This window comes from Leopardus geoffroyi, chromosome E1 (assembly GCF_018350155.1).
Source record: "Leopardus geoffroyi isolate Oge1 chromosome E1, O.geoffroyi_Oge1_pat1.0, whole genome shotgun sequence".
Lineage (NCBI taxonomy): Eukaryota > Metazoa > Chordata > Mammalia > Carnivora > Felidae > Leopardus > Leopardus geoffroyi.
Genome location: NC_059330.1, coordinates 31,198,032 through 31,216,932, shown reverse-complemented (window position 1 = coordinate 31,216,932; position 18,901 = coordinate 31,198,032). Strand labels below are relative to the sequence as shown.

General features: G+C 39.9%; 1 protein-coding gene across 5 annotated transcripts in view; it reads left to right on the top strand.

Moving 5' to 3' along the window:
- STXBP4 (syntaxin binding protein 4) overlaps positions 1–18,901 on the top strand; it is a 172,611-nt gene that overhangs the window by 137,125 nt on the left and 16,585 nt on the right. For 4 of the 5 annotated variants that reach the window (XM_045488328.1, XM_045488327.1, XM_045488325.1 and 1 more), the window contains one exon: positions 12,442–12,499. In XM_045488328.1, the coding sequence (XP_045344284.1) occupies positions 12,442–12,499 (58 nt within the window). Of the gene's footprint in view, positions 1–12,441; positions 12,500–17,167; positions 17,636–18,901 lie in introns of all 5 variants that reach the window. The other variant, XR_006714878.1, reaches the window with a different exon arrangement.

The following is an 18,901-nucleotide window of genomic DNA, read 5'->3' as shown; positions in this document are numbered from 1 at the left end:
AGATTGAAAGCATGAAAAAGATGCTGCTTGCTGTTGCTAGCTTGAAGATGGAGGGAGTCACATAGCAAGGAATGCCATCTACATCTGAGCTCTCTGAGAATGATCCCCAAGTGACATCCCACAAGAAAATGGGGACCTGAGTCCTACAGCTGCAAGGAACTGAATTTTGCCAACAACAAAAATGAATTTGGAAGCAAATTTTCCCCCAGAATCTCACGATGAAAACAGTATCAGCTAACACCCTGATTTCAGGTTTTTTTTTTTTTTTTTATGTTTATTCATTTTTGAGAGAGAGAGACAGAGACAGAGTACACGCAGGGGAGAGGCAGAGGGAAAGGAAGACACAAAATCCGAAGCAGGCTCCAGGCTCTGAGCTGTCAGCATAGAGCCCAAGGCGGGACTCAAACCCACGAATCGTGAGATCATGACCTGAGCCAAAGTCGGACACTTAACTGACTGAGCCACCCAGGCATCCCACCTAGATTTCAGTTTTAATGCCCTGAGCAGAGAACCCAGTCATGCCGTGCCAGATTTCCAACCTGAAGGACTGTCAGCTACTAACTGGATATTGCCTTAGGCTGCTAAGTTTATAAGAAAACTTAAACAACCATGAACAGTAAGTATGTTTTCTCAAAAACTCACTTCCAAAATACATAATTTCTAGAATTCCAGTATTCTCATATGGGATACTTTTACACATATGTTGTGGTAGTAAGATGCTGAAGACATTCCATTGTACTCATTAAATCACTTTAAGAAGTATACTTATTTCTCTGTCAGTTTGCATCTAGCATTTTGACATAAACTGCTGTTCCTGTTTTCTTAGATCAAGTCTGTTTGCCTCTTACTCTCAGGCAACCTGTTAGTTGCAGGCAAATAGTGGTATCTATTTTGGACGACCCAACATTCTGCTGTTATTCTTAACTAGTGACTATCAAGCTTACTTGACAGCAATTTTACCCCTCTATTCACGAAACCAGTTTTCCTGAATGGAGTAGAAAAAAGAAGGTGCAGTTCATTTTTTTCCCCTTCTAGTAGGTCCTTTAATTCATGTTCAGCAGCCACTAACCTCTTAATATGTTGACTACTCTAATAACAGCCTTGCTTTAAAGAAATCCTGTTTACCTTCATACACTAAAAGGAATTAGGAAACTCCCCTCCCCAGACCCCACATCATCTGTTTAGACTGATAATGCAGAGAAAGACCTCCCAGTATAGTGAGGATAGCCTCAGAAAGTTTTACGCTAAGTTATATTGGTGCCTGTAATGAAGTCCATTGTATGTCCTTGATTTTAAGCAATACAAACCTAAATCAGACCATTCCCCCCAACATTGTATAAATGCCCAGAGATATTTGCCAGTAGAATCCTGTTTTCTTATCTTGAGTCTCAGTCATGAGATGAGAGATAGCAGTGTAAGAACGAACTTTTAAGCTGGCTTCTTAAAATATCTGGACCCCATGGTTTTAACTGGAGGTAAAAGACTTCCAAATGTAAAAATATACTGAGTTTTGTATCTGTTGAGAAGAGATATGTGGAGAATGAATGTTCTCTTTTTCCATCCTATTAAATGGATGTTAGGGTAGTATTTATTTGCCCAGAAATGGAGACAACAAGATAAAGAGGACTGGGAACCACTAACTAACCTCTGGGAATACTTTTACCATGATGATATTACGGCCTTTTAACTTGCTTAGTGAGTGACTTCTATCTAGAAATAGCTTATATCTAATAATGTTAGCATTTCTTTTTTTTAATTTTTTAAAATTTTATTTAAATCCAAACTAGTGAGGGGTGCCTGGGTGGCTCAGTCGGTTAAGCGGCCGACTTCGGCTCGGGTCATGATCTCGCGGTCCATGAGTCCAAGCCCCGCGTCGGGCTCTGTGCTGACAGCTCAGAGCCTGGAGCCTGTTTCAGATTCTGTGTCTCCCTCTCTCTCTGACCCTCCCCTGTTCATGCTCTGTCTCTCTCTGTCTCAAAAATAAATACAAATGTAAAAAAAAAATTAAATCCAAACTAGTGAACATATAGTATAGTATTGGTTTTAGGAGTAGAGCCCAGTGATTCATTACTTACTTACAACACCCAGTGCTCATCCCAACAAGTGCCCTCCTCAATGCCCATCTCCCACCAACACCCCTCCAGCAACCCTGAGTTTGTTCTCTGTATTTAAGAGTCTCTTATAGTTTGCCTCCCTCTCTGTTTTTATTTTATTTTTCCTTCCCTTCCCCTATGTTCCATCTGTTTTGTTTTTTAAATTCCACACATGAGTAAAATCATATAGTATTTATCTTTCTCTGACTTATTTTGCTTAGCATAATATACTCTAGTTCCATCCACATTGTTGCAAATGGCACGATTTCATTCTTTTTGATCACAGAGTAATATTCCAGTGTGTGTGTGTGTGTGTGTGTGTGTGTGTGCGCGCGCGCGCGCGCGTGTGTATACATATGTTGTATGTATATATACAGATACCACATTTTCTTTATCCATTCATCAGTTGATAGACATTTGGGCTTTTTCCATAATTTGGCTATTGTTGATAGTGCTGCTACAAACATTGGAGTGCATGTGCCCCTTCAAATCAGCATTTTTGTATGCTTTGGATAAATACCTAGTCCTGCAATTGCTGGGTCATTGGGTAGCTCTATTTTTAACTTTTTTAAGGAACCTCCATACCGTTCTCCAGAGTGGCTATACCAGTTTGCATTCCCATAATTATGTTAGCATTTCAACTTCTGAATTTGAGACCTGCAAATATAGAAAGCTATAAAATCTTTCTACTTTAGACATGTCATTTGCTTTTATTTTTATTTTTTGCTTGTTTAAATGACATATGTAACCGTGTGGTAAAAACTCAAGCCATGGGTCCAAAATTATGTCTGTTTACAGTGTTTATGCAACTCTAATTTCAATGAGTGTTTAAAGCATAGTTCAAGAAATTAATATAGTTTTTTAAAAAATTATTTCCTTAGAAATTACTTTTAAATTTAAAATATTGCATTATTTGGTTATTTTTAGATTACAATCATCTCTCAGTATAACAGATTCCTTTTTCGTAGTAAAATTAGCTAGTAATTCTTTTAAAATCGGCACTGTGATTCAGACCTACAAATTAACTTGTACAATCGTAAATCTAACATAAAATGTCTCTAAAATAGACTGCTTTGTGTTCAAGCCTAAAAATTATTTCAGTTCCTTTCAAAAGAGCATTTCTATGGGTAATAATGCAGAAATTGAGATATGGGAGTTTTGTTTTCTTTTTTTGTTATTGTTGTTCTTCAAAAAGTTAGGCAAAGATATTATTTGACCATTTTGAAATATTGATCATTGGCAAGGGCAATGAACCCAGGCATTAGGGAAATGGAAGCTGTGCAGCAATGGTGAAAAGCACAGGCTGTAGCACCAGATTGCCTGGGTTCAAATTGTGACTACACCATTTATTAGCAGTGTGACAATGGGCGCACTACTTAAACCTCTGTACCCCTCAGCTTCCTCTTGTAAAATAAGGTTAATAAAGCACCTATCGCACAGGGTTGTGATGAGGATACAGTGAATTAAGTTTCTGAGATATTAGGAAGAATGTCAGGCACATAGAAAACTCTGTGTAAACATTTGATTAATACATAGTTTACTGTTAGGGCAGTGATTCTCCACATCATTAGACTAGGCTGATAGCAGTTTCATGTAATCACCTAATGGACAAAATGGTATTTCTATCCTTTGATTTTTGGAACTTTCTGTCTTTTAGGACTAAGGAGTTAAGAGATGGGTTCCACAGTGGTTATATTGGAGCTGGCTAGTACTGGCTTGCAAGAATTTTGTGTGCTGACTATCAAACAGAGTCATTATTAAAAATAAAACTGTTTAAACTGTAAAGTAAGTTACTTTAAAAGAAAAGGTAATAAATACTCGAAACTCACCCCTTTCTAGTTATTTTCCTACCATGTACTATCGTCTTTGTTCTTGAGGTTATTTGTGTATGTTATGTCTGGGAACACAACACAGCCCTGTAGGCAATGACATTACATTAGTAGCTTGAAATCCATTGTGGTAGGAGTATTTTATAGTAGAGAAATCAGCAACTGCTATAAATGAGGGCTCCCCCACCCCCCCAAGAGCTGGGTGTTAAACATTTACAATCACACCACTCAATGCATGTTATCATGAGTGAAATAGAGATGATATAATTTCCTGTATTAAGAAGAGGATTGTAGAAACTATACCTACACCTTAATGGAGGTTTCCCCTGTAGTTAATTTAAACTTATTTTTTATATTAAGCATCTGTTACTCTATATCTCCGGATCCATAAGCTCTGAAGAGGGGGCTTTTATTTTCGTTACTATGCCTAATAATGGTCTTCTTTTTGTATATCATTGTACAGTTATATTATCTAATAGGAGTCTCATGATAACCCCTAGGCAAGACAACTACTATTATCACTACTATATACTGTAGATGAGAAAGTTGAGACTCCCCATGATTATTATTTTTCCATGGTTATTCAACTTGTCATTGAAGAACATTACATACAGATTCGAATTTTCTGACTACAAGTGAAAATTCCACTATGTGATGAATGTCATATTCTTTAGGGAAACCTTATTATGAGTTGGAGATCTCTCTTTCTCCTTGTGTTTTCCCTTCCCTTCCCCATACTCCCCCCCACCCCCATCTCTTCCTCTCAATATATGAGATCCTAGAAGTAAATTGTATCTGAGCTTTTATAACAATTACATAGCAAGTGTTTTTCAAGTAAATGTGGCTCTGTTTGAGCTCTGTCTGAGATTGATGGTATTGTCTTTATTTTATTCTCAGATGCTCATTCTCCAGTTTTCTCCCCACCCAACTGCCAATGTCTATGTGTGGTGGCCACCACCTTTACTTTTCAGTTCTTTTGTCCACTGCCCTTTTTTCCCATTTTACTGCGGTCCTCCACTTTCCCCAAGAACCTTGGCATCAGCAGATAGTGGTTCAAATTCCCTGTTCTCCCACTCAAACCTCCCACCTTTCCAGCTCATTATGTGCTCTGTTGTCCTCAATGAGACCTCCTGTCTGTCTTCTCTATCCTTCAGCCTCCACAGTAGTTTTCACTTGTCTTCTCATTCAGTTTATAGTCTGGGACCCATTATTCCAATCATTCTTACAAATCCCTTCAATTCACATGGCCGTCTGTCCTTCTTTCCCACTATTTCACAAGACTCTGGGCCTCCACAAGCTCACTCACCCACCTTCTGCATAATATACGTAAGTAATGAGCATTGCCACAGGTTATACAACCTTAATTCGCTAGATTCCATTAGATCTTTTAGTGTATAATCATAATTATTTTAAAGTCCAATATTTTATTTATCCCTGGATCTGGTGCTGTTGGTAGTTTTATCTTTTGTCAACGGATCCATATTTTTTCTCTTGCTTTTTCCTAGGTGTCTCACAATTTTGATTCAGTGTCAGACATTGAATGTACAAAACCATAAACACTGGGATGAATATTATTTAAGCCCAGAAGTGAGCCTGTCTCATCTCTGTCAGGCCATTAGTGTGGTCGGGGCCGGGGCTTGGGGAAGGATTCGGTCTCATTAGTAGGCAAGCTGGGTTTGCATTTTGTTTCTGGAGTTAAACTGAGTTTAGAGTTCTCCAGTGGTTGTCTGCCACTCTCTTGTGCTTATGTAAAGTACAGAATGTGGGAGGGTTTTTCTCAGTGTTCCTGCTCCATCCTCAGCTGACAGGAAGTAGGCTCTATGTGCATCACAGTGGATGTTTAATGGCTGCTCCCTTGTCCTCCCCCATAAATAGATGGCTGTTGCTTTTTGCTCAGTGCAAGGTTAGAGGTGAATGTGGGGGAGTGAGGGTGAGGGAGAGGCTCTTGGTTTTCCTACTCCAGTCTCTGGCTTAGCAGGAACTGTGCCCAAGTCACAGGGAAGGGACTTTGTCAGCCCTCCTGTCCCTCCCCAGCAGTAAACAACACTACCTCCTACTCAGTGCTCAAGTAGGCTTCCTGCCCCTCTCTTTGTGGAAGTCAGACTCCACTTTGTATCAGTGTAGGATTCTGGATTTGAAAGGTTTCCTGCCCTCGCCCCTCCAGTGACTTAGTGTTACAGCAGGATGAAATCATCAGGTTTTCTATAGCATCCTGCCCCAGGCCCCCACCAGGACAAACCAAGTTTTCCTGGAATCTGGGCAGGGACTGGGGGTCTGACAACTTCTTACCCCTCCCTCAAGAACAGATGACTTTTGCTTCGTGTCATTCAGTGTCCTATCCAAGGTAGGGAGTATCTCTTGCCTTTTCCCCAGCAGCAGCCAACTATTCCCTCATATCAGAGAGGGTCCAGGGCTCCACAGGTTTTATGCTTGTCCCCTATAGCAGCTGATGACTGTCTTATACTCATGCGAGGAGCAGAACGTGGATGGAACACCTGCTCCACCCTCAAAACTTTGTAGGTCCTACATGAGCCTGCACCACTCAGGGGCTCTCTCAGGTCTCTTGTCCACCCCCAGTCTTTCTCGTAAGCAAGGAGCTGTTTAGGGAGAGCAGATTCTCCTTGTGTAGGGGGCTCCCAGGAATACTACAAACTATCATGCTAGCCCATAATCAGGCCTCACAAATTTGTTATAATTTTAGATGTTTTCCTCTTGCCCACTCTGATGGCAACATTTCTTGCTGTGCTGTGCCAAGAGGGAAAAGTTCATGTGTCCCATCTTTTCTCAGAGGGGCTCATACCCCTTTGGAATTCAGTTCACTTCAGGGTCAGCTCAGGTGAGGAATTCAGAGTCTAAGGGACTCAGAAAAAATTATTATATTTTTTAGTTTGTGCAGCTTTTCCCCACATATGGTGGGAGCAACATTCTTTGCAGTTTTCCTCATCTTAATGAGAAGCAGATCTCCTGCTTCTTTTTTAAGAAACATTCAAACAATTTTAACATGCCCTGCAAAACCCGGCACAGTCCTATTTGCTTATCTGTCCAGCCAAATCTTGTCTCACTCTCCCCTCCTTCATTCACTACACTCCAGCAACAAGGATCTCTCAGTTCCTCAGAGGTGCCAGGTTTTTCCCATTCCCCAGAGCCTTTGCACATGCCGTTTGCTCAGCCTAGAGTGTTCTTCTCCATGTCCATACCTCCTGAACTCCAGCTCCTCCAGAGATCCTTCCTTTATCCCACACCCCCTACCCAAATTGGTACATAAATTATGTCCTCATTCTTTTTCACAGCTGGACAATATCCCATTATCTGGCTATATGGTCTTTAGTCAGTCCCCATTGGTGGTTAGATTATTTCCGGTCCTTTTTTTTTTTTTAACAATTAATAATCTTGTACATAAAACATATCTGTAGGCTAAATTCCTGGAAGAATTGCTAGATTAAATGGTACATGGAGATTCAGGATAGTGCTTAAGAGTCTGGGCTCCAGTGAAGAAATGGGCAGAAAACATGAATAGACACTTCTCTAAAGAAGACATCCGGATGGCCAACAGGCACATGAAAAGATGTTCAGCGTCGCTCCTTATCAGGGAAATACAAATCGAAACCACACTCAGATATCACCTCACGCCAGTCAGAGTGGCCAAAATGAACAAATCAGGAGACTATAGATGCTGGAGAGGATGTGGAGAAACGGGAACCCTCTTGCACTGTTGGTGGGAATGCAAATTGGTGCAGCCGCTCTGGAAAGCAGTGTGGAGGTTCCTCAGAAAATTAAAAATAGACCTACCCTATGACCCAGCAATAGCACTGCTAGGAATTTATCCAAGGGATACAGGAGTGCTGATGCATAGGGGCACTTGTACCCCAATGTTTATAGCAGCACTCTCAACAATAGCCAAATTGTGGAAAGAGCCTAAATGTCCATCAACTGATGAATGGATAAAGAAATTGTGGTTTGTATACACAATGGAATACTATGTGGCAATGAGAAAAAATGAAATATGGCCTTTTGTAGCAACGTGGATGGAACTGGAGAGTGTGATGCTAAGTGAAATAAGCCATACAGAGAAAGACAGATACCATATGGTTTCACTCTTATGTGGATCCTGAGAAACTTAACAGAAACCCATGGGGGAGGGGAAGGGAAAAAAAAAAAAAAGAGGTTAGAGAGGGAGAGAGCCAAAGCATAAGAGACTGTTAAAAACTGAGAACAAACTGAGGGTTGATGGGGGGTGGGAGGGAGGGGAGGGTGGGTGATGGGTATTGAGGAGGGCACCTTTTGGGATGAGCACTGGGTGTTGTATGGAAACCAATTTGACAATAAATTTCATATATTAAAAAAAAAAAAAAAGAGTCTGGGCTCTACCACCTGCCAGCTATGTCACTTGGGCAAATGATTTCACCTTTCTGTGCCTCAGTTTCCTCATTTGCAAAATGGGTATGATAGCCCCTCTCTTAAAATTGCAGTGAGGCTAAGAGAGTTGGTACATGTGAAGTGCTTGTAGCAATGTCTAGCACATAACCACTCAATAAATGTCCACTGTTACTATTTTAGCATTTACGATTTTGTATAGATATTGACAGGCTTCCATAAATACGTTATCAATTTATACTACCATCAGTACGCGAATGACTGTCTCTTCACATTCCCAACACAGTGTCTTGTTTAAACAACTTTTTAAATGTTTGCTAACATGATGTACATGGCATCTCATAAAAGTTTAATTTATATTTGTCTCATTAAGAGTGAAGTTAAGCATATTTTCATGTGTTTAAGTGCATTTGTGTTTCCTGTGTCCTGAATGTTTCACATGTTCCACAGACTTCTATTTGTCATTGGCCTTGTTCCTAGTGATTTGTAGTTCTTTGTGTGTTAGTAACTGTAAGTTACTTTTCCACAGTATTCAACACTTTTCTCCCGTTGTACTTCTTTCCGTTTTGAATGAGGTCTTCATTGTGCTTATTTCTTAAAGCTCCATAAGCTCAAGGTCAATGTTTATTTGTTCATCATCACATACTGAACACAAAGTAAAATACTGAACATATAATAAATGATTGATAAATATTTGATGAATGGGCCCAATGTAACGAAGAGAATCTCATTACCTAAATAGACTGGAAAATTGGAAGGAAACTAGTTTGTATGAAAACACCATGAGTTTAGTTTTAGATATGTTGAGTCTTAGGCAACAGCTAAATATGTACAATACTCTTACTTTGGCAAGATACTCATGAAGATTTTGGAGTCATCCCCACGAAGTGGTTGATTGGGAACAGATGATCTCTGATGGAAAGAATGTTATGTAAGGGTGCATAGACGAATACTTCCAATCAGAAATAATTCCAAGTTATTATGGTTGTCATAAAAGTTTTAAGACAGATATGAAATGAAAAATAGAAACATTATATATTTACAAGTATAAAGCAAATGGGGAAATGGAGAAAAAAATTTAATGCCTTGGAATAATAATTATTATTAAAAAGTATTTAGATCATGTTGTGATTTTGCCCAAATCACTTATTATGAAGAAATGAAATCTTTTACTAATGGAAAACTGAGGCCATCATAAGTATACAAGCTTCTGGAAAGCAAAAGTGCTCTTTTTATATAAAGTAAGCTATTTGGTTTATCAATATTGTGCTTTTCAGTTTATAATTAGACAGCAATTGTGTTTTCTGCTACTGAATGATCACTGAGAGATTGCTACTATCCATTTAAGTCTCCAGTTCTGTTTTTCAGATTATAGGAGCTGCATGAAAAAGAAGAAACCATTCACTCTTCTAAAAAGAAATGCTTATTTTTTTCAGAACAGAGAATTTATCCTAAAATAAACTATACATATTATTTAACCCATAAGAATATCTTTATGGCTGTAGTCATTCAATAACCATATTGACTAAAATGAATATGGACTAGTACTTTTAATGAGTCTGTTATGAGGTTATATTCCTTGTTTAATAATTGGAAGAAAATAATCAGGGCAGGAATCCTATTCTGATAGGGAATGTGTGGTACTCCAATGTCAATCTCGATTTTTAAATGATGCTGTGGGTTAAAAGATACTAAAGTGTACATTTTGTCTCCTTTTCATGAAAGAAAAAATCTGTGCCTTAAAATCTACAGGTACAGATATGAGCGTTAGACAAACAAATCATTTGGACAAAAACCTTAGTCATATTAGAATGACTTTCTACTTAACTTTTTAGCTGCCTTTGCCTTACTGACCAGATATCCTTGTATTTCTGAGCATTTTATTGAAGCTCTTATGTACAGTCATGACATTCTTCCCTGCAGGTCAGGTGGTTGTTAGTGATCAGTAAAGTGATCTGTAGCAAAAATGCAGGAAGTGTGAAAAAAGAAAATAAATCTACTTGAACCTGTGCAGCAGCAGTTGTTATGGCCTGTCTGGCTGGGCACATGCTACTGGCAGAAACGGACACAGTGTCACTTTAGGGACTTGTAAGAAGCTAGTTATTTGCTTATGCTGAGTTCCCAGAAATGCTTATTTTCTACTTCAAATAGGAATATATATTCACTAAGAGAGAAAAGAAACTCCTAGGTGGCCTGAGTTAATCTACAAAGGAAACAGTTGCAGAATTTTTTAGCCAAGGTCTCATTTTATGTAACTTGTGTTAATGGCCCGGAAATAGATATAATTTAATAAAGCTTGTTTTGTTTTCCTTAGTTATAAAAACAACATCCCCAGAACTATTCTCAAAGAATATTCTTTGGGCGCTTGGGTAGCTCAGTCGGTTGGGTGTCTGACTCTTGGTTTCCTCTTAGGTCATGATCTCACGGTTCATGGGAATCAAGCCCCATGTCAGGTTCTGTGCTGACAGCTCAGAGCCTGCTTGGGATTCTCTCTCTCCCTCTCTCCCTGCTCCTCCCCTGCTCGTGCGCATGTGTTTTCTCTCTCTTTTTCTCTCTGTCAAAATAAATAAGCAAATAGAATATTCTTGAAGAAATAGAGTAAGGTGGGGGCACCTGGGTGGTTCAATCGATTAAGTGTCAAACTTCAGCTCAGGTCATAATCTCACAGTTTGTGAGTTTGAGCCCTATGTCAGGCTCTGTGCTGACAGCTCAGAGCCTAGAGCCTGCTTCAGATTCTGTGTCTCCCTCTCTCTCTCTGCCCCTTCCCTGCTCACACTGTCTCTCTCTCTCTCTCAAAAATAAAATAAAAACATTTTAAAAATTATTTAAAAAAAAGAAATAGAGGGGCGCCTGGGTGGCGCAGTTGGTTAGGCGTCCGACTTCAGCCAGGTCACGATCTCGCAGTGCGTGAGTTTGAGCCCCGCGTCGGGCTCTGGGCTGATGGCTCAGAGCCTGGAGCCTGTTTCTGATTCTGTGTCTCCCTCTCTCTCTGCCCCTCCCCTGTTCATGCTCTGTCTCTCTCTGTCCCAAAAATGAATAAACGTTGAAAAAAAATTAAAAAAAAAAAGAAATAGAGTAAGGTTTTATTTCATTTAAATAATTATTTGTTGTGCCTTTTTCCTCTCCTTATGATGAGACTTGGGGGGGGGGGGGCGGGTGGTGAAACCTAATGGTTTGTTGTGATAGCTCAGTTACTTTCCAAAGAAGTAGGCTCCCTGAGCCATGGAGTCTGTTCTTTAGTGCGTTTGTGTATATTATACCCAGCAGTGGATCCATGACAAGCCAGGATCAAAGGACTGACCCAAAAGGTCAGTTAAAATCCTGAGCGGTATGCAGGGATGGATGCAGCAGAGGGATAAAACCATGTTGTTCTAGAGGGGTACCAGCCATAGCTGGAATATAAGAGAATGTGGCTACCTCAACATGGGCCTGTTGTCTTGATATGATGAGGACACAAATGTACTCATTTACAGAAATACGGCCATATAATTTCTCGCTTACTTCAATCTGCATTTCTTTATAGCTCACTAACTCAATCCCATTACAGAAATGAAAGCTACGTTTAGCAAATTGTTTGGCCGTTTATGTTTAATGCACAAAATCTTAATTAACAAAATAAAATGCTGCAATCCATTGTAAATCACTTTGCTAAACTTTCAGCCTTCACGAGGAATTTGGTCTTGTCCAGAAGCTGCTTTCAAGCCCCTGCTGATCTGGCACTCATGCACCAATTCCCTGTGGAGCTGAAAGAATGTAAAGGGAGCCAATTAAGGAAACTTTGAGCCAAAATAGACAAGCAGGGGCCATCTTGTCCATCCTTCTGCCTTCAGGCAAAAACCATCCCCTGCACCAAAAATTTGTGCTTGAATCCTGCTGACAAAAATGCTCACCCCGTGTAAATGACAAGTCATAATCCAGTTAATGCAACTAAAGCAGATTGTTAACTGTTCGAGACTTATTTATTGTGTTCTAAAGATGCTGAGTAGGAAAGCTCATCTGAATTGTTTTAATTCCTCCCTTCTAGAAAATTATTTTGTATGAGAAATGTACTCAAATAATTGTAAAGATGTGGGAAGTTTGCATCCAGGAAATAAAGTTATCTTTATCATCTTATTAAATGTATTTTTGGTTTCCTTTCACTGTAGGTCTACCTTATGGGTGGGAGGAAGCTTACACAGCAGATGGAATCAAGTACTTCATCAAGTAAGTACAAGCATCTCAACCAAGTAAGCAATTTTCTTCACATCTGGAGAGAACCTGGAAGTTGCAGAATAATCAGCAAAACCAAGAAACCCTCTTGGAGGTTACAAAAATTAGTAACAAGAAATGAAGCCTCACCATTTTCATTTCATGTGATTTAAATGCTAATATCAGATATCGTTTTGGGGGGGAAAAACCCTAGTAATTATTTCAAGGGAAACAGCAAAAAGTTGGAACAGGATCATAATTTGAACTTAAATGTTGGCTGCCTGAATTCACTTCTGGCTAAAAGTATTAATACTCATGAAAAGTTAATATCTAAAGAAAAAAATCAACTTTGTATGTCTTAAAACTCAATAATATTAATAATAATCAGCAGTTTTAATATTTTACAATGTACACAGTTCATTCATTCTGCAAACATATTTTGAGTATTTGCTCTATGCCACGCAATGTTCCATGCCTTGGAGATACAGGAGTAAAATATACTGGCTGGTTCTCTGATATCATGGAATTTACACAACAGTAGGGAAAGACAAAAAGTAAATAACTAAAGAGATAAATGAGGCATAATATGAACAAACTCTATTTCAGCGGATTCTCGGAATATCTTTTGAAGTATGTGGCCTTATTTTGTGTTTTATGGATGGACAACATAAGAGCTTAGAGCAGTTGCCCAAAAATCCATAGCTACTAAATTACCAAACCAGAATAGAATCCAAGTCTTTTCACTGCAGGATTGTCAGCAATAGAGACCTGCCTTTGAAAGCCTCAAGAGTACCACCTGTCCTAGCTGGACTGGTTAGCTTTACCCTGGAAACGCAGTCTGATCTACTTCCATTGTGCTCTGGTTAGCTCCCTTCGTGTCACAAGTGGTGTTATGAGATCACAAAGGGGAATCCCAAAGACTCCTGACACCTGAAAGACTCCCTTGATTGTCCTTTTTAGTAATGTGTTCTTGTTATGCATTTGGAGAGGAAAAGGGAGATATGTCCTTGATGTCCTTTCAAGTGTGCAAGTATTTTCCAAAGCAGTATTCAAATTTTGATTCTCAAGCTCTGTGACTTTACACAGGTTCCTATGTCACTCTTCACCTCAGTTTTCTCATCATAAAATAAGGGAAGTATTGCCTACTTCATAGAGTTGTTAAATGTGATGCTCCTAGCATAGAACTTTGAACACAGTAGATACTGAGTAGTCATTATTAATATACATTACGGAGAAACCCATAATTGTTGGTGGGGAAAAACATAAAAAGTCATATGACCATTGAAAACATTGAGAACTCAAAAGTCCATACTTAAAAAGAATTGAGAAAAAAACTAGGAATAAACTTGGCAAAGCATTTTTGTGATGTATATTTTTTCTTGTGGTCCCTAGCAAAAAGTAATTAATAAAGCAAAGGCACAGTTTATAATGTGTGGAGAAAGGGACATTTGGAATAGAGGACCCAGGATTCCCATGCAAACATTACATTTAGTACCATACTGCTCACTGCCAGAATCCTATCTCTTCTGGAAGGAAAGTTGCCCCCTGCTATGCTAAGTTAACTGTGTTCAGTTCCTGGAAGATTTGAATCATAATACTGTAGAGGTGGCAGGAAAATGAAAACCACATTCACGTTTGCACTGGGTTTCTTTCTCATACTTACTTTGTAATGATTAAGGGAAAAGATGGAGGGGAGAGGAAAATGAGCATTTACAGAGCACGGCCTGATGATGCTCAGTAGTCAGGCATATATTAGGTGGATTTTTGTATGCGTTGCATCATTTAATTCTCCCAATGGTGTGGAGAGTGGACCCCACTTGGCTCTTATTAGGATGCTATTGTGGTGGTGAGCTGCATCCTGTCTCTTCAGCCATGTCTGTCTCCTAGAAAGTCCCCAAAAAGAAATGCCAGATCAAAGGAAGGCAAACTAGCATTCATTATTAACTGGGGTTCTGGTTCAAAGGCCTTTGAAAAAATATCTAAATGAGTCTGGACCCTGTGAGCACTCCTTAGCCTCCGCCAGCTGTCAGTATATCCTCACCCAAAGCTGAGTGTCAGAGCCTAACTGGTGCCATATGAGGAAAGAATACTAAGGACACAGTCACTAAGATAAAGACAAGGAGGAAGTGAGAGTGTTTCCCATTGTCTGGTACCCAGCTGGCTTAAGCCACTGTGCCTTGGGGACTGGAACAATAGTCTTGGTCTGGTGTCTGCTACAAAGAAGAGTAGCATCCAAGGAGAGGAGAAGAGAGAGGGTAAACAAGCCATTTGTCTGCCTTCAGATCTAACTCACAGTCCTGTGGAAGGAACAGAAAGAGACGCTACATTTATATAGTCTACTCCAGCATAGAAAATACATCCCTTCAACCTGCCCTTTGGAACTCCGCTGATTCTCTTCCTTGACCTTAATCTTGACTTACAAAGAAAGCATTACAGAAATGATAACATAGATTTGTTCCCCAGAGGACACTGGTGGGTATCAGTGTCTCACCATTAGAGTTGGAGACCCTATGTGGAAAAGAGACTAACTTGATCAGGGCCACACGGTAGCAAAATTGCAGAACCAAGGTACGTAAAGCCACCCCCCAACACACACACACACCCATGCTTTACCACCTCCATGTCCTCATTTTAACATAGTATGTTTCCATGTGACAAGAAAGATATTTTAAACAGATCTTGATTTGGGGAGAGCTCTATACTTTATCCATTTTTTTAAATAGCAGAACAGAAACTTAGTTCTAAGAATAAGTAGTTATCTCCTGGAGATTAGAAAGGTCACATAGTGAAGATAGGAAAACCTAACAATATGCCAGTTCTTCCTTTACCTGGCCTCATGGAGGAATGAGCTGCTTGCCATGAGTTAGGTTTTTCTGCTAGAAGTTGACCCCATTCAAGCACCAACATGTATTTTAGCTTAACTATTCTTGATGAAAGTTTTACTTAATAAGTGTTACATACTTCCTTGTCTTCTTATATCGAGGCCACTTGGGTCCAAATGCTGATGTCTCCACAGCATAGCTGAACGATCTTAGACATGTTCACTTAAGCTCTCTGGGCTTTAATTCTCCATATTTATGGACTGGTAAGAATATTAGCACTTCGTAGGGTTCTCGTCCAGAATGAATGAGCTTATGTACATGAAAAACCCACCATAGCACCTGACCCAAAGTACATACAGTAAAGTTTAGCCCTAACTCACTCCCTCCCCTCACTGTTAACATTTTGATAGGGGGTTACTTCCTAGCTCTTAGCTGCTATGTTCAGATAGGTGATGTTGCCACATAAGTAATGGCTGCGTAAGCAAGCATCCATTGTATGTCTTTCTTGGAACTATTTATTTAGCTTTTTTGTTTTATTTTTTTAATCTTCATCCTCTCACTTACCCCAGCTAAAATTGTGAGCCTGGATAACCTTAGCTTTTGGGGTAAAAACAGTTCAATTACCAGGTAAATGTACTTTGGAGGCAAGAAATAACAACTAATGAACTCAGGCCATTGCCTCTCTCACCTTAACTTAAAAAGAACAGTCTGAAATCGCCCTTCCAGAACACCGGAGGAGATGATGGTCTGTATACATAGAATCTCTTCCCTGAAATTGACACCTGTCACTGTCTTCCCCAAAATTCAGTTGTTACATCTGATGGAAGCCAAGCCTCAGGCAAAGGAATAACTGTCATTGCTGTCCCAAGAATGCCCAGATGAATATAGTCCTCATTGAATATCCTATCCATCCACATGTCCACTGCACACCTATTAATACTTTATAGTAATCATCTACTTAAGTTCTGATGTAAGAAAAGAAAGCGTTTTACCCGGCATACACAAATTTAATCAAATGTTGGCATTGCTAGAGCCGGCGTTTCATAGAAGTAACAAACGTGTGTGTTTGTATATATGTGTATGTGTGTATACTAATATGTGTATGCAATATGCACATAGGCAGGGCTTGCCCACTTCCTATATATATATGAGTGTGTGTGTATACATATATACACACACACATGCATACCAGCACATTCAAGGGAAAACTTTTGTATTGTCTCCTTAGAAAGTGGCAGCATTCTTTTTTTTTTTTTTTTTTTAACGTTTATTTATTTTTGAGACAGAGAGAGACAGAGCATGAACAGGGGAGGGGCAGAGAGGGAGACACAGAATCTGAAACGGGCTCCAGGCTCTGAGCTGTCAGCACAGAGCCTGACGCGGGGCTCGAACTCACGGACCGTGAGATCATGACCTGAGCCGAAGTTGGACACCTAACCGACTGAGCCACCCAGGCGCCCCAGAAAGTGGCAGCATTCTTAAATTTAATGACAAAATGCCAGTTATCTTGATGGTGCTATGATGAAAGTATCTGATTAACTTACCTGTTTTTCTAGCCAATTTCTTCCCTTTGGAAGTTGCATACTATTATAGATTTATAGTAGTCCTTTGATATGATTCCACTTTAAAATTTATTGTAGAATTGAACAAAATTATGTCGAGAGTTATGTTTGATAGTAAAAATGAATGTAATTATTACAAACTAGACATTGCTGCCACATTGCCTTCATTGTATTCTTTATGGAAAAATTCAGATTCACTGTGATCAGTGATCATAATTGTATTAATTCTCTATTGCTGCATGATAAATTTCTCCCAAAGTTCGCAGCTTAAAACAGCAAACATTTATTTTCTCACCCAGTTTCAGAGAGTCAAGAATCCAGGTGTGGTTTTCGTGGATCATCGGCTCTTTCTCTCTGGTTTTCTCATGAAGTTGCGATTAAGTGGTTAGCCAAAGCTAGGGATCGAAGAGTGCCTCAGTGGGGCTGGAATATTTGTTCCAAACTCACACGTGTGGCTGTTGGCAGGAGGTTTCTGTTCCTCACCACAGCACGGACCTTTCTCCAAAGGGCTTTACACAACAAGGCAGCTGGCTTTGCCCAAAACAAGAGACAAGAGAAAGAGTGAGAACAAGAGAAACATGAAGAAAAAAGCTACAGTGTCTTTATGACCAGTCTCAAAAGTGGGTGACATACCTTCACTCCTGCCATATGCTATCGGTCACATAGACTAACCCTGGTACAGTGTAGAAGAGTATAAATGCCAGAAGGTGGGGATCATTGGGACCTGTCTTGGAGGAGCCTGCCACAATGCTATTTCACAATATAATGTAAGTAAACATATTTTATATATGTGTGTGTATAGCCTGTATATCTATATAAATAATGCAAACATCTAAGTATTAGACACTTGCTTCAAACATGAAATTATACTCCGTTTAGTGATTTTTCCAGTAGGTGTAATCATTTGTTTTTTGTTTTTTGTTTTTTTAATTTTTTTTTTAATGTTTATTTATTTTTGAGACTGAGAGAGACAGAGCATGAACGGGGGAGGGTCAGAGAGAGGGAGACACAGAATCTGAAATAGGCTCCAGGCTCTGAGCTGTCAGCACAGAGCCCGACGTGGGGCTCGAACTCACGGACCGTGAAATCATGACCTGAGCTGAAGTCGGCCGCTTAACCGACCTAGCCACCCAGGCACCCCAAGCATTTGTTTATTTGTTTATTTTTATTTTTTTAATTTTTTTTTTCAACGTTTATTTATTTTTGGGACAGAGAGAAACAGAGCATGAATGGGGGAGGGGCAGAGAGAGAGGGAGACACAGAATCAGAAACAGGCTCCAGGCTCTGAGCCATCAGCTCAGAGCCTGACGCGGGGCTCGAACTCACGGACCGCGAGATCGTGACCTGGCTGAAGTCGGACGCTTAACCGACTGCGCCACCCAGGCGCCCCAAGCATTTGTTTTTAAAAGTTACTTATGCTTGACTTGTAATTCTCCGTGTATTCATTTGTGTTGATACACCTTTAATGTGAGATCTCTCCTCATGTTATAAAACGTTTGTCCATTACATAGGAAGCAGTATACTTTCCAACATTATCAATGCCTATCAGTATAACCTAGAAAGTCCATAATTTCTGAATAAAACAAAAGTTTCTAACTGGAGCAGGGAAGGCAAATAGATTTCACCTCACTGTCTCAAGCATTGTTTTGTGAAGAGTTCAAAGTCTATGTTCAGCCTCAGTGACGTCTGATCAATTAGACGTCTGCTGTGGGTTCAGGGGGCAAGAGGTGTAGGGGCACAGGCCACATCTTTGCAGTCTTTGGTCTTCAGAACATTTTGCTAGCCCAGGAACTCTGCCAGGATGAACAGTGACAGTACAGAGGGTAGGTTGAAATACTGAACATGGACATTGTTTACAATGACAATCCACCCAAAAAAAGTTCTTATGAGACAGTATTTAAAAGCTTTGCCTTGGGGCGCCTCGGTGGCTCAGTCGGTTGAGCGCCTGACTTCAGCTCAGGTCATTATCTCACAGTTTGTGGGTTTGAGCCCCACATCAGGCTCTGTGCTGACCACCTGCTCAGAGCCTGGAG